The sequence below is a fragment of the Capricornis sumatraensis genome, chromosome 1, assembly GCF_032405125.1.
Source record: "Capricornis sumatraensis isolate serow.1 chromosome 1, serow.2, whole genome shotgun sequence".
Classification (NCBI taxonomy): Eukaryota; Metazoa; Chordata; class Mammalia; order Artiodactyla; family Bovidae; genus Capricornis; species Capricornis sumatraensis.
In genome coordinates, this window is record NC_091069.1 from 75623158 (window position 1) to 75638422 (window position 15265).

The following is a 15265-nucleotide window of genomic DNA, read 5'->3' on the forward strand; positions in this document are numbered from 1 at the left end:
CATAGGTTAAAATTAAAAGGATGGGGAAAAATAAACCCAGCAAACGCTAATATGTATGGCAAAACCAATACAGTATTGTAAAATAAAGTAAAAATAAAAAATTTTAAAATAAATAAATAAAATAAAATAAAATTTATAGGAAGACAGCTTCTTTTCTATCCTCCCAACAAGCCTATATGTCCACTCTAAAACTATGTGTTAACTGTTTACTTGGTACCAAGCCCGATTCTTTATACAGGTTATCTTGATTAATTTTCACAATGACCCTGTGAAATCGGAATTATTATTTCAATTTTATAGACAAAGGACCTGAAATAGAGGATCTAAATAATATGCTTAGGGTCCTGTAGCCAAGTAGTAGAAGAGTGGAGATTTGACTCTGGGTGCATCTGATCCCAAGGTTCGCTATCTTAACCACGAAATTACATACTTTTTGATAAAGACCAAGAATTAGTCATGGCACATTTCTTTATTGATAGAAGTCAGAATTTTCAACCTGAATCTAGCTATTGGGAACTCTGCGGTCACAGACATACACACACATTTCATTCATGAACTTAAAAGGCACCGAATCTTAAATCTTAAACTCTTGGCTTTCCTTTTTTCTTTTCTAGATCACTCACCTATCTCCCTATCAAAGTAATCCCATCTCAAGCTTTCAGAGGACTTAATGAGGTCATAAAAATGTAAGTAAGATACTGCATATCAAAAGACATTTATAATTGAAATAAAATTTTTTCTCAGAGAACACACAGTTGAAAAGTAGTAATTTTTCTAGGAGAGAAACTGTGTTTAGGAAACCCTAGTATTTTTATCTTTAAAGTACAAATAAGATCCAGGGACCTTTGAAGAAAAGGGATGATTTTCAAGAGTCATTAAAATTCAGATAATTAACCTTGTCTCAACAAACTGAATGCATTTTGATAGGTGATGATAAACTACTCCAGTAGAAAAAAAAAGATAGATTCCAATCATAAAAATCTCCCTCTGCTAGAGTGGCTGCTCCCTCATGTCACATTTTTAGATAACACCTGCATAGAAGAAAATGTGTTGAAAGTTTATTGTGCATCAGAAGATTATCTTTGTATCTAAATAATAAGTGCATGACAAATACAGCATTTGTATCTATATAGATAAAAGGCATTTATCAAACGTGTAAAGCAGCCTGATAATGCAGTGTGCTCTCCGTGCAATGTGTAACTTCAATCCTATGTTCCTGGGTCAGCTTCTAGGACACAAAAGCCCACATATGGAAAGAGAGTATAGAGTCCAGTATTCCAGCACCCTCTTAATGTCAGTCTGAGTCACAGGGCCTCAGAGGCCATTTAGATGCTTACAGAAAGCAGCTTAACGATTTTCAGGGCTTTGAAAACAGATCTGCATCTCTGAAGATGCTACATCATCAGTCCTGGTTCTGTGGGGAAGCTCTGACTACTCTTTAGGGTATTAGCAAGCAATAGGAACATTAAAAATAATTCGTTAAGAATTAGTGCATATTATAGGAAATTCATTGCAGGTTATAGAAATGTCAGTTTGCCTGAGGCTAACCTTTACTCTTCTGCTCTCAAGAATTTTAAATGTTAAGTTTTGAAAACTTTGAACGCTTTAAGACCTCCTAGTGAGATAAGCTGCTGCTGCTGCTAAGTCGCTTCTCGTGTCCGACTCTGTGCAACCCCATAGATGGCAGCCCATCAGGCTCCCCTGTCCCTGGGGTTCTCCAGGCAAGAACACCGGAGTGGGTTGCCATGTCCTTCTCCAATGCATGAAAGTGAAACATGAAAGCGAAGTCGCTCAATCATGTCCGACTCACTGCGACCCCATGGACTGCAACCTACCAGGCTCCTCCATCCATGGGATTTTCCAGGCGAGAGTACTGGAGTGGGGTGCCATCGCCTTCTCTGAGTGAGAAAAGCAGCCACAGTTAAATAAGCAAAACTATTAGGTAGGAATAACATGAATCAGCCTAGAACTACCCACTACTATGTTGTTCATAAAAGACCTTAACTGCCTTAGACTCAGCCTTCCTGTGGGATAAAGCTCATCAAGTCTGAAACCTTCAGTGAATGTTAACCTTAGAATTTGAGACTTTTTTCTCAGCTGGCAGCAAATGGTAGCTTATATGGGGATTTTAGGGTAACACTGACATCACCCACATGCTTGGGGGTAATATATGGCAAAGTTGGTTCCTTTATTTTTGTGTCTCTTTTAAAAAAAAATCAATTCATTCACTTATCTATTCATTCACTGATACCCTAAATGCCAGGCTATATGAAGCCACTAGGGATTCAGGAGTGACTAGGACATAGTCTCTGTCCTTAGTTTGCTAACAGAGTGAGGAAAATGGTCAAATACAAATAGACAGTCACAACCCAATAAGGACACTGCATGTAGGAGTTGATCACTCTGCAGCTGCCTCAGAACAGGACTGGGGAGAGGGGTAAAGAGTTAAGAAACCAGGACTCCTAACCTAAATTAAAACCTCACTAGAGTGATGGAGTTGGGAACCCAGACATTTTGATCCTGATCCCGAATCTTCTTTTTAAGCACTATTTGCCTCTCCTCTCAGTTCTAATGCCCAAAGCTATAAAACAAGGGAATCCAACTGGATTTCCCCAGAGGGCATGTCTGCTTCCAACAATCTGTAACTCTGAGTCCATAGATAAATAAGCAAAACTGTCACACCAACAGGAAATACTGAAACTTGCATTTCAACTGCATCTGGGTTGCAGGTGCCCATTCGTGCTCCTAGAGGGAGGTGTGAGCACGTTATGATGTGAGGACAACTTAAGGCATCCCTGTTCTTTTTTAAAAGGACACACTGGAGCCCCCACCCCCACATTGTTGGGTCAAGCACACATGCTTATTATCATGCCGAAACAATCATTTATTTCATGCTTCTTTTTCTTTTCTCTCTCTCCCCTAGTGAAATCTCTCAGAGTGATTCCCTGGAAAAGATAGAAGCTAATGCCTTTGACAACCTCCTCAATTTGTCTGAAATGTAAGCATCAGCTAACAGATAGTTTATTGCTGTACACTATTACCCTCGCTGGCTGGAGCCCACTCAGTATTTGTATTCAAGCATCCATAGCTAGGAATCCAAGAGGAAAAGACTACAGCAATTACTGGGTCTGGGCAGGCACTAATTTCTGTCACTGCAGTGTCCTGCAGGTTGCCATGGTGACAACTGCTTCTCCCTGGGAGCTGTATAAACTCTGATACATTGCAACACAAAGTGGGAAATTAAAATTGACATTGTGGAGTCCTGCCAAGTAGCTCTTACCTTATGGAAGGAAGGGTATGGAGTCCTTGAGGTGGTGGAATATTTAGAAAGGAGCTTAGAGGTCATGAATTAGTTCACTGGGACTATTTGGGCATATTCATTTATTTAGTCAATGGTTCTTAGAAACCTGTCATGTAAAAGTGTTTGACATGTGTATGTTGGATTTGTTGTTGTGATGATTTTGAACTGATTCTTAATAATAATCCTTTCCAAATTATCATTTTCTTCCAATTTACAAGAAAAGGGGGAATGGGAGAAGACTAGCTTGATTCAGTTTTCAGATGTCACACAGCAAGTTAGCGCCAGAGTTAATAAGACTAGAAATCAGGTCATGTTACTCCTAAACCAGGCTTCTTACTGCTGCCTAGTTTGGCCCAAATCTGAACGTCTACAAGCTGCATCAGCAGAGGAGTTTCCAAAGTTAAGAAAGCCGAAAAGATATCAGCAACAAATATATTTTGAGCACTTGTGCTCAGCCTGTATTTCCTCTAGGTTGTGTCATTTAATCCTTGCAGCTGGCCTGCAAAGTGGGGTAATTATCCCTTTTGTTCACAGGAAGGAATGGAGGCTCAGAAGGGTCGGTAACTTGGCCAAAGTGGCACCTTCGACAATGCCAGGGCTGGAATTCACCCCAGCCCACGTCTTCAAAGCGTGTGCATTTTCCACTGTACCACAAGGCCTCCCTATGAATGGTCCAATTAGCAATCATCTAGGGAAGATAAGGAATTAATAAGTATGTGGGTACACATGTCCAACTAAGGGTCAAATGATCCTGGAATACAGAGGAGGTAAACTTTACATCTCCCCCAAGAGACAACAGTGTAACCAGGGAAGGAAGACTAACTCACCAAACAGAGGGAAATCCAACATAACAGGCATTTAAGTGCAAAAGGTATCGTCTGGACTTCGCTGTGAAGTAGAATTTCATGGTGGGAGTGGGGTAGGGGAAGGTCATTTCTGTTACATCATCTCCATTATCAGTCCTACCTGGACCTGGAAATCTGAAAATCTGCAGCTTTAACAGACTTCCCAAGCAATGTTGAACCACAGCAGGTTGAGATAAATAAAACTGCTCATGATGTAAAGCAGTTTTATTTAAGATATAAAGATAAAGTATCAATTTATAGATAGATAAAGTATCAATTTATAGATAGATAAAGTATCAATTTATTGACAGAGAAAGAAAAATGAAGTGCTCTAAGGGAAAGAAGGCCCTGAGATTAGAATGTCAGCTCCCCACAGTTCTCTTTGCCTTGTTTACAGCTGGATCTCCAGCACCTAGAACAATGCCTGGCACATGGAGGTACTCAATAAATGTGGATGGATGGGTGGTCAGATTCCAAAAGAGTCTTAAGAAATAGAAGTTCTTTCCATCCTACCTACCTAATGTTTTATATGGCCCAAGACTGCTTGACTTAGTTGTTGTAAAGTTAATTACAACAAAAAGTCACTCACCTCTAAAGAATCAAAGGGACATAAAGGACAGAAATCAGCACCATGAAGGGAAACTACAGTAAGGTGGAATACACACTAGACTTGGAGTTGGAAAAGCTGTGTTCATCTCCAAGTTCTGCTACTTCTCAGTTCTGTGATTAGAGACCAGTCATTCAACTTCCTGATTTCATCCACTATTGTCAACACTGGAAGGCCTTACTGTGAACCAGACACACATATTTACTGTTCAAAACCCAGTCTACGAGGAAATCAAGCTTTAAGTGATACATCCAAGGTCATACAATCAGTAAAACCAGCCTGTTAAACCAAGCTGACACCGGAGTCCATCCACCTAACCAATACACTAGATTTTCTCTACAGAACAAGAGTAATTATCATTTCCTTCAGTGGCTGTTGCCTGGGTTTAAAAAGCCAGAGGCATTTACTGACCTTTTATTGAATCCATAGTAGACAAAATTCAGTAAATGTAGCTGCTTTTCAAAGTCACTGGGGAACTAGGAAGAAAGGCAATAACGCCACTGCAGGACTGTGGCTGTACTTTGACATTTTGCCAAGCCCTGCCTTGTGTATTATCTCTACCTATTATGTTACTCACTCCCCACCAACCTGTGAGGCAGAGGAAGTGCTATTATTATTCTAATTTTACAGTAGGGAGCACTAGCTCAGGGACGTTAGAAGGCCTGGCATCATCACACAACTAATTATCTATAGAATGGATGTAAAAACCCCCCAATGCAAGCCCCTAGTGTCAGCCCTGGGCTATTCCAAAGGCTGAGTGCCCATCTGAATAACTGGTCAGTGTGACTGCCAGCCACTACGAAGATGACCAGTTTGTCTCCAAGAGCAAACAGCGAATTCGTTCATTTCTCTTGAGAGTGAAATTGCCCATCACCCCCAGTGTGCTGGCTCCATGGGCAGGACCTAGCTGGCCAGGAGCCCTGGATGTTGGCTGTTACTCGGGGGCAGGAAGGAGAGCAGGGAGAATGGAACAGACTCCCAGCTATGATGCTTACACTTATCTCAGCAAGAGGTTGAAAGCAGAACTTCCTGGCAGTAGCCAACTGGCTCCCATCATCCCGTTTCTATCCCGAGGGTCTCAGGAGCACCCCTCAAGTGCAAGAAAGTCACTTGATTTTGTTGATGCCACTCTCAGCCAGCATCCCCTGGTGACCAGGGCCGTGTGCAGTCCAAATAAAGCGCGTCTATTAAACTGCTGCCTCTTTTTCCATTTCTCTTTACAGACTGATCCAGAACACTAAAAACCTGGTGTACATTGAGGCTGGAGCATTTACAAATCTCCCTCAGTTAAAATACCTGTGAGGAATTTTCCTTTTTAAGCAATAGGGGCAGGGGATATGGGCATCTGATGAAAACTTAAACAATTGAAAGGTTGGGAAGAATTTTTGAACCACATACTTAGCAGTATTTGCATGTCTGTCTTCAGCTTTCTGATTAAAAGCTAATCAGCATTTCCTATTAACCACTATGCTGGGTGCTTTTGAATACATGTTAGTGGTTCCCGACATTTTCTTTGTCCCAAACATCCAAGAAAGATATCACCCCCTTGCAATGATTTTCAAAGTGATGGTGGTCATAGGGCAGGGAGGTCAGGACACTTTGAAAAGGGTAAGTCGGGATCTCTAAGGTGAGGTGGTGATATAGACAGGGCATAGGTGAAAGTGGGAGGGGCAATTCTGATTGGACCCCCATCCATGGTTAAAAATTCCTGACCTCATTTCCCTCATGTGTTCATTCATTCACTCAGCAAATTTTAAAATATTGCCTTGAGGTAGGCCTTGTGCCATATAAACCAAATCATTATTTTCTATTGCCCATTAAACCTTATTAAGCCTGCTAGTTAGCATTATAAGTTGAGTACCACTATAGCCTAGCAGATTTATCACCTTGCCAGCAAGACAAGAATCCCTGTAACATGATACAAATCTATAAATTAGTCACCCTGGATCTTCTCACATATCAAGTAATCATTCACAGAGAAAAAAAAATGAACATTTAACCCTCTGATATAGATGTCTATTCTCTCTTCTTCCTGATGAATTAAATTTCATAAAATCCCCAGAGGACGCAAAGTCCACCACCTCTAGCAGCCCTGCCCTGGGCCATGAGCATAGCCCCTTTGGCCACTCTAACTCTGGATGACAATTCCTAACCCAAGTGTGCTGCTTTTCCAGACCTCCAAGGGATCTACAGGACGCATAAGCATCTGCAGTATCAAATACATTGGAAAAACATAAGAAAATCCCAAAACCACATTTGACCACTGCAGCCCCTTGTTATCACTGCTTTTATTAAATAGCATCTTCACCCCTAAAATACAATATTCCCCCAACCCAGTACACACTGCAGTCCAAGCCCACACTGCCTTCACCAGTCACAGAAAGGACAAGGATTCCATGTGATCTGGGGTAACAGGTAAGGAAGAGAACCAGAGAGAGCCAAAAGAGAAACCTGGATTCCTTTTCCTCATCACCAGAGTGCCGGGCAGTTCAGTTCAGCTGTCCACAGTCCATGACTGATGAATTTAAAACTCAGCTGGGAAGATCCAGATGCTGGACTCCTCTCAAGGAGTCCCATTCTTGTGTAATAAAATATCCTTCAATTTAACCTATCACTGAAGTCTCACTCCTCTTTGAAGGCTAAGTAAAAGGTGGGAGGAAAAGAGGAAGAGCCTTGAGTAGCTCCAAAACCAAAAGAATATTCCATGATCAGTGAGATATAGGGAAGAACTCCCTGAATTGTAAGGTAGCTAAATAAAGGGAGACTTTTAATAATGAGGATATGATTTCTCACATGGAGATTAATCTTCCTGAAGTGTTGGAGTTAAAACCTGTTCTAAAGTAGAGAGATGCTTTCTAGAACCATTAAGAACACAGAATACACTAAATAGCAAAAGGAAATGGAATGCAATACAATAGGAAATAGGAAAAAGACAGGCTGGAAATACAAATGCCAATGAAAGAGACGGAAGAGTCTGGCCCCATCCCCTAGATCTCTAAAAGGAGCATCTTCCCCCATAGTGTTAGGGGCTTTTAAATTCTGATCCTCAACAGCCAGATGTGTTACTGATAAAGCCAAGCTCCACATTTTTAAATCAAATGTGAAAATAGTTATCTGCACAGTGTCTTTCTACTGTTTTTATCTTTATTCCTTAGTAACAATCCCCTATACTCACTCTGCCCACATTCCCATCCTGCCCCAAATCACAGAAGCATCTGTAACACAGGCATCCGCAAGCTTCCAGATGTTACGAAGATCTTCTCCTCTGAATTTAATTTCATTCTGTAAGTACCAGGCTGATTGCTATGCATAACAGTTTCCTATTTGCAGCTGAAATTTAGAAAGTAAATATTTCTCATTTCATTCCTCAAGGGAAATTTGTGATAACTTACACATAACCACCGTACCAGGAAATGCTTTTCAAGGGATGAATAACGAATCCATAACGCTGTAAGTAAATGTGCAAATTCAGGCCCTGCCATGCAGCTCCTACTATTCCCACTTCTAGCTTGAGGTGGGCGCTCTCTTGTCTTTCATCATGTTCCTAACTCGCTACTGACATTCTTTCTGACCTAAAATGCCAAAGGTGAGAGGAGTCGTGTGGGATGGCAGCTAGGTCATCTGTTCATTTGACAACCAACCAACCCATTAAGTTCAAAATTAATCAAATGGGCCCTGAGGATTTATAGTGACCGAATTTCCAACTGATGAAATTGTTCACCACATCGACGGACTGCTTTAAAGCTAAAAAGAGACAGCCTGGAGGGGAGTGACTGCCCTGATAAAAAGAGAGCACAAAAATTTCAAGTTTCAACTGAGAAGAGGTTGGAAGGATATTCTTCAAGTAGGTAGAGTAGCTGATCAAAGGACCCTGCTCTTTCTCTCTCTTTCTCTCTGTCTCTCTCAGTCATTTTTCACCTTCTCCTTGGAACCTGCTTACTTTGTTTCTGAAGGAACACCAACTATGCCCATTCCCTACATTCTTTCATACTTGAAAATAATGTCTTCTCATCTGGTAGTCACTCATCAGGTTACCAGGCTCACAAGCCTATCCCTTTCATGCTCTTTCCTAAGGCCTAGCTACTAAACATATGGTCCATGGACAAGCATCTATAGTGTCTTCTGAGAGCTGGTAAGAAATGCAGATTCTCAGGCTCATCTCAGACCTACCGACTCAGAATCTGCATTTTAATAAGATTCGAAGTGATTCACATCACATTAAAGTTCAAGGGGCATCATGCTAAGATAACCCAACTTATTCTCTTCACTGTACACCTGCCTGACTTCCTTCCCGTTAGATCCCTGCCCTCTTCACATGAGCCACCTTCCTTTGCTCCACCATTCAGAGGCAGAATCCTGGGCACCATGTCTCATTTATCTCCAAAGCCCGGTGACCCCTGTTCAATTCTGCTCCCACATCCACATCCTCTCACTCATTCTGCTTTGGTTACATTCCATGGCAGGATCATGATAAGACAATCAATGACTTTAAATGTCCTTAAAGAAAGAGAGAGCATGTACTGATGACCCAGAGATGAGGAGCTAGTTGTGAAACAAGAGACCATCTCAGAGGATTGTCTTTTACACAATGGATTCTAGAAATTGGTATCAATGGTACACTGCACTTGATTAGTAATTTTACTGTGTGTAAGTATAATTCAACACATACGGTTATAATGTTACAAAGCTGTAGCCAATATAGCCTGGACTCAAGAGTGTTGCAATCAAAAGAATACAGAGCGGCAACCAAAAATAGTTTCAAGACAACTCAAATTCTTACCTTACATCTCTTACACATCAGAAAGGAGACTAGATCCTAGAAAAACTTCTCTACAGTCTTTCTGCTCCTCCACTTCCCTCAGGTACTGTAGCCCTTCTAGCTGTTCATAAAGCCTTTCTGACTCACCATCACCTATGGATCAAGAGCTACTCGTTCATCATGTCCCCTGTCAGAAACAGGGCATTTACAGAGCACTGCATGCCTTGGGATTTGGGGTCTTTCTATGTCTTTACCAAGGACACAAAAGACATATAAGATCCATGTCTTTGGGAAGCTCACAATCTCAATGGGAAAAAAACACGAAAGAATAATACAAGCCAGTAGACATTCACTGCGAGTGTGCGGTACACAGAAATGAGAAGTCTTTGAGAGGTTCTCTTGGGCTGTAGAAGTCAGGCTGCAGACCTGAGTGAGACCTTGCAGAATCAGTAACACTTGTATGAGTAAATATGATAAAAGTGGCTAATATTTATATAGTACTTATTAAGTGCCTACACTGTTTTAAAGTACTTTCTGTAAAACTCATTTAAATCTTGCAACACTACAAGGTAGAGACTGTCCACCCCATGTTTAGATGAGGAAACCAAGACACTGAGAAGTTACGTAATTCAGCCCAGGTCAAACTTTAGTCTCAGACAGTCTTGGCTCCAGAGTGATGGTCATAACCGTTAATGTGGTACCATTAGGGGCTTCCCTGGTGGCTCAGAGGTTAAAGCGTCTGCCTACGATGCGGGAGACCTGGGTTCAATCCCTGGGTCGGGAAGATCCCCTGGAGAAGGAAATGGCACTCCACTCCAGTACTCTTGCCTGGAGAATCCCATGGACGGAGGAGCCTTGTGGGCTACAGTTCACGGGATCGCAAAGAGTCGGACACGACTGAGCGACTTCACTACACTACACTTCACTATATACTGACAAAAAGGGGGTGAACATTCCAAGTGAACATGTGCAAAAGCATGGCGGTGGGAAAGAGGAAAAGAGGATGAGGCATATCCATTGGCAGTTGGAAAAGACATTGAGATGAATGCTGGGGGTGGAGGAAACACCAGATTGTAGAGGGTTTTCAATGCAGGGTTAAGGGGCTAACAGCTTAAAAATAACCCTGAAAAAAAGTATTAAGAAGAAACCACTCCGTAGAAGAGCTTTTATTCAAAGATCACAAATAGCCAAGACTTCCTTTGATTCTGACCTAAATCTGAAAGTAATCAGGAAAACAGTAGCAAGCACTCCTCCCAAATATAAGCGCAGCCACGGGAGAGGAGTGCAACGAGAAGGGAAGGGAGAGCGAAGATGTGGAAGAAGACCAATAAGAACATGAATGTCGAGATAAGCCATGGGGGTCTATGAGTTCACACGATGGGGCCGCGCCACCAAACCCAAGGGGAAACCAACGATTTCTTCTCACACATCACATTTCAGCATCTTGTACACAGAGCTGCACAGTGTTTTTATTAGGGGCCATTAACTTATTTTAGTTATGATTTTAAGAACAACAGTGCCTACCAGCAGGGCGTAATTGCCCCACTTCTGAAGTTAACGAGGACTGCGGCTCCGTCTCTCCCGGGGGAGCCCATGAGGGATTGTGCCTCCATCTCCCTCCTCACCCTTGGCCCTTCATCTGGAAGGGAGTGATTAGTCGTTTGCTTGGCACTTATTCTCAGCTGAATGGGCCTTTCTGTACATGAAGGATCACGTGGAGCACCCCGCTGGAAAAGGGTATAACATTCAAAGAGGAAAACCTTATTTCCTCAGCTATAAAGTTCAACTCTCTAATTAGAAAATAATGAAGGCAAGCCTTCTCTTCTCATTAGTAGTAGTAGTTGAGATTTCGCTTTTTATGGAAGCTTTCCTGCCCTTCCCCCGCCCAGATCTTTACCAACTGTGAGCTCTTTTAATGAAAACAAAACACTTCACTTGATGCTGGAGAAGCTCAGTGGGGCTAATGCTAAAACTATGCATTATGCTCTTATGTCCCTTTAAAGCCATTTGGCTTTTCATTAAATCTCCTCAAGAGGCTACCCTGAAATGCCCCCCACCCTGAATGAGCAGGATTTGGCTGCGCCACCTTTACAATGTTCAAAACGACTTGTCATACCAGGCTCAAAAAAGGAGTCGACCTTGATTCACATCTGAACTCCTCACACAGAAGGAAAGGTCATGGCAATCAATTCTCTAAGACCCTTCAGAGAAGGGTGGCCCGGCAAAGCAGGACAAGAGCCCTGGCTGCACCCGTGACGAGCCACAGTGGGGAGACTGTTGGCCCTGAAGTAGAAACCCTGGGCATTAGTCCTGCCTCTAAGTCCACCCAGTTTAAGCCAAGTCACAGACCCGCAACAAACTTTCCAATGGGACTATTCATACCTCCTTGTGCAAATTCAGTTCAGTCACATTGTGTCAACCACACTGTATCACCACTTAAAAGCTCATATTCAGCAAGCCGATTATTTCAGACCATCATGAAAACGTGTCTCATCATCTCTTTTTAAATACTTTTCTGTTTGTTTTGAAAAATTTAACTGGCAAATAGAATCACTTTTCATTTGTCTTTCCACTGATGGAAGGAAAGAACAGCACTCTGAACACCCTTGCACACCTTACCTAGTTTCACCTACTATCATCATCTTGCCACATCCACTCCATCTCTGTATGTGTAAATATACACAACATATTTCACTTTTGCCAAACCATCCAAAAGAAGTTAGTAGACATGATACTTCCTACCCAAATACTTCAGCATGTACTTCCCTAAACAGAAACATTCTCTGGAACTACAACACCATTACACCTAAGAAAATCAACATGGATTTAATGACATCATCCAACTTACAGTCTGTGTTCTAATGAAAATGTCTTTGACAGATTTTTTTAAAACTCAGAATTCAAACATTATCCATAGCTTTTTTGCTGTTATGTCCCTTAGTCCTCCCAACCTCACCCCCCTGGGAACTGCCCTCCTGTCTTCCTCTGCTCTGCAAAACACAAATTCCTTTGAGGGCTTAGGCCAGTTGTCTGGACTCCTCCAACTATACGGTCCTGATTAGATGTTAAATGTCTCCCTCTGCATCAGACCAGGAGGTGCATCATGTCACGCGATGCCACTTCTTGGCCATTTGGCTGCAGAGATACTGCCAGATCTCTTCATTGTAAGGGCATGTTTCTCCCTTTGTCATAATTCAGCAAACCATCATGGGATACTTTGAGTTCGTGTGACTATCCATTGGCCAACAACCTTTCACCCAGTGGTTTCAGCATTCATTCATTATTCAGTTATTATAGAGAGCTATAGGATGGTAATTTTAAATGTATTACTCCTTTACATTTATCAGCCAGCACTCTTCTGTATAAAAAAGGTTTCTCTTTTTCTTCATTCTCCTCTCTTTCTCTCTCTTTTTAAGTATCACTATGGAACATGGATTTTTCAAAAATGTTATTCAATGTATTGTTCTCCATTGCTCTCATTATTATTTTGAATGCATGTCACCTTTTTATTGTTGCATATGGTAAGCTGGCACAAACTTGGCTGTAGTGGAGGGAAACATAAAAACTCAGTAGTGCTGAAAAACAAGAGGTGTGCTCATATCAGAGAGAGGAATTCCTTGCTACAGAGAATGTGAGTCCCACAAATATGGGGGAGTTCTGATGAACACCCAAAACCAGGGCCATGGCGGCACCTACCAGTGACCAGACAGTTATCCACACAACCACTGCCAGGGCACCCACTGAAGCAGCGTCTTCATGCATGAAGAAGTATTCAGATATAAAAGGATTTCAGCAAAGTATTGTAAGAAGAAAGGGGTGATTTTAGGATCCCTCTTTTTTAGGATGCTGTTTGCATGGGCATCTGATTAAAATTTGCTTACAGATATACTACCACAGGGCAGATTTTCTAGAAGAGTGTGTTACTGATTCCACAAGGTCTGAGTCCACCATGCAGCCTCTCTGACTTCTCTAACCCCAGAGAACTTCTCCAAGACTTCTCATTTCTGCACACCACACATGCTCATGGGGAATGTCTCCTGGTTTGTATTATTCTTTCATTACTTCATGTTTTCACTCACTGAGATTATGATCCTCCCAAGGACATGGATGGGGGAGGAAGTAGCAACCCACTCCAGTATTCTTGCCTGGGAAGTTCCATGGACAGAGGAGCCTGGCAGGCTACAGTCTATGGGATTGCAGAGCCAGACACGACTCAGTGACTGGATCTTACATATCTTGTGCCCTCAATGAAGACATGGGAGGACCCCAGATCCTAAGGTATGTGATACTTCCCCATTCAGTGGGGGCACTCTTTGAGACCCTGAGCATCTATAAACCTCAACTAAGCTTTCTCCTTTGAAATCATTCAAAAACAAGTTGGCTACATGATCTGAGTGGGAACTATGGCAGAATGTTTGAGACTGCTACTATAACCCCAGAAATACTTTTAAAGCCCCAGGAATAGTTGGGGTTTGCTATAAGGCAGCATTCAGAATTAGAGTGTCATCTGTGATGAAGTTCTAAAGCCCGAATCTTATTTTAAATAAAAAGGTGCCACTCTCTCTGAGTCACAATTTCTGACATTTGAATAGAGAACCTAGACAATGCTTTAAAGTAAGGTGCAGTTATTGTAATAGAAGAGAGAGAAAAATTCATTTCTATGCCTGTGACAGCATCCTCAAGGCAAAGGAAGCCCTCCTCATTTAATTCTGACACCATGATGTTTTGGAGAAAAGCGATCTGAAGTGACTCTCCAGATGTTTTAAAGGGCATTTAAAGCATTCTGCAGGCTGACAGCATGAGGTTTCCCACTCACATCTGTAATTTCTCCACTCATTTAATCAAAACAAGGCAGCACATTCTATTGTCTGCAAATGTTAAGAACAGAGCTGAAGAACAGCAGCTGAAAAGGAAATAGTGAGCCTGATTATTTGGAAAGTTGGAAGAAGCAGAACCCAGAGTATAAAAAAAAAAAATTTTTTTTAAGACAGGAAAAATGTTCAAATACAAAAATGCAACAATGCCAATATAGACCAGAGGTGGTTGAGGGCCCCCAGGGAGTGAGTACATTTGGAGCAGCCCAGGCCTTTGAGCTGACCTACTCCATCCAGGAGAAGAAAGGCCCCCACCTCAGGAGAGGAGAATGACAGTTCAATTTAACAGGTCACTGCATTTCAGGACAGGCTGTTCAGAGCATGGAAAGGGGCGTCTTTCCCTCTGTTCTGCCAGAGATCTGGAAGCCACTGTTAAATATGATAATAGTAATCATCATAAGAGCAACACACTAAGCATTTACTTTGTTCGAGAACCTAGTTCTAAGCACTTAATGTATGTATACTGTTTTAATCTATACAACAGTCTTTTGAGCTCAAGACTATTATTATCATCCCTATTTTCAGATCAGGAAGTTGAGATGCTGAGAGGTTAAGTAACTTGCCTAAAGCAACTCAGTTCATAAGGAGTAGAGCTAGGATTTGAGCCCGGGGAAGGCTTGGGTTCAGGGCTTGCAGACTTACCTGCAAGGCTGTGCTTAGAGCAATGGCACTGTAGGCCCCACAAAAAAGTCAACTGGAAGATCTAAGATGTATCAAAAGTAGGATCAGGGTATCATATAACAGTGGTGAGGACTGGGCATTCAGACAAGCGCTGGCAGCTTTGCTTTGCAAGCAGAGTAGGGACTACCTTTCCTACAATGGAGCTCCACCACTAAGAAGGCAGGACCAGACTCTGGACTTAGTGTTGTCCAACAGACC

The 15265-nt window shown here is 42.0% G+C and overlaps 1 protein-coding gene across 1 annotated transcript in view; it reads left to right on the top strand.

Moving 5' to 3' along the window:
- Positions 1-15265, top strand: part of LHCGR (luteinizing hormone/choriogonadotropin receptor) — a 59053-nt gene that overhangs the window by 20184 nt on the left and 23604 nt on the right. Inside the window, exons 2-6 of the mRNA XM_068974184.1 lie at positions 615-686; positions 2924-2998; positions 5977-6051; positions 7963-8037; positions 8126-8203. Of these exons, the coding sequence (XP_068830285.1) occupies positions 615-686; positions 2924-2998; positions 5977-6051; positions 7963-8037; positions 8126-8203 (375 nt within the window). The remainder of the gene's footprint in view (positions 1-614; positions 687-2923; positions 2999-5976; positions 6052-7962; positions 8038-8125; positions 8204-15265) is intronic.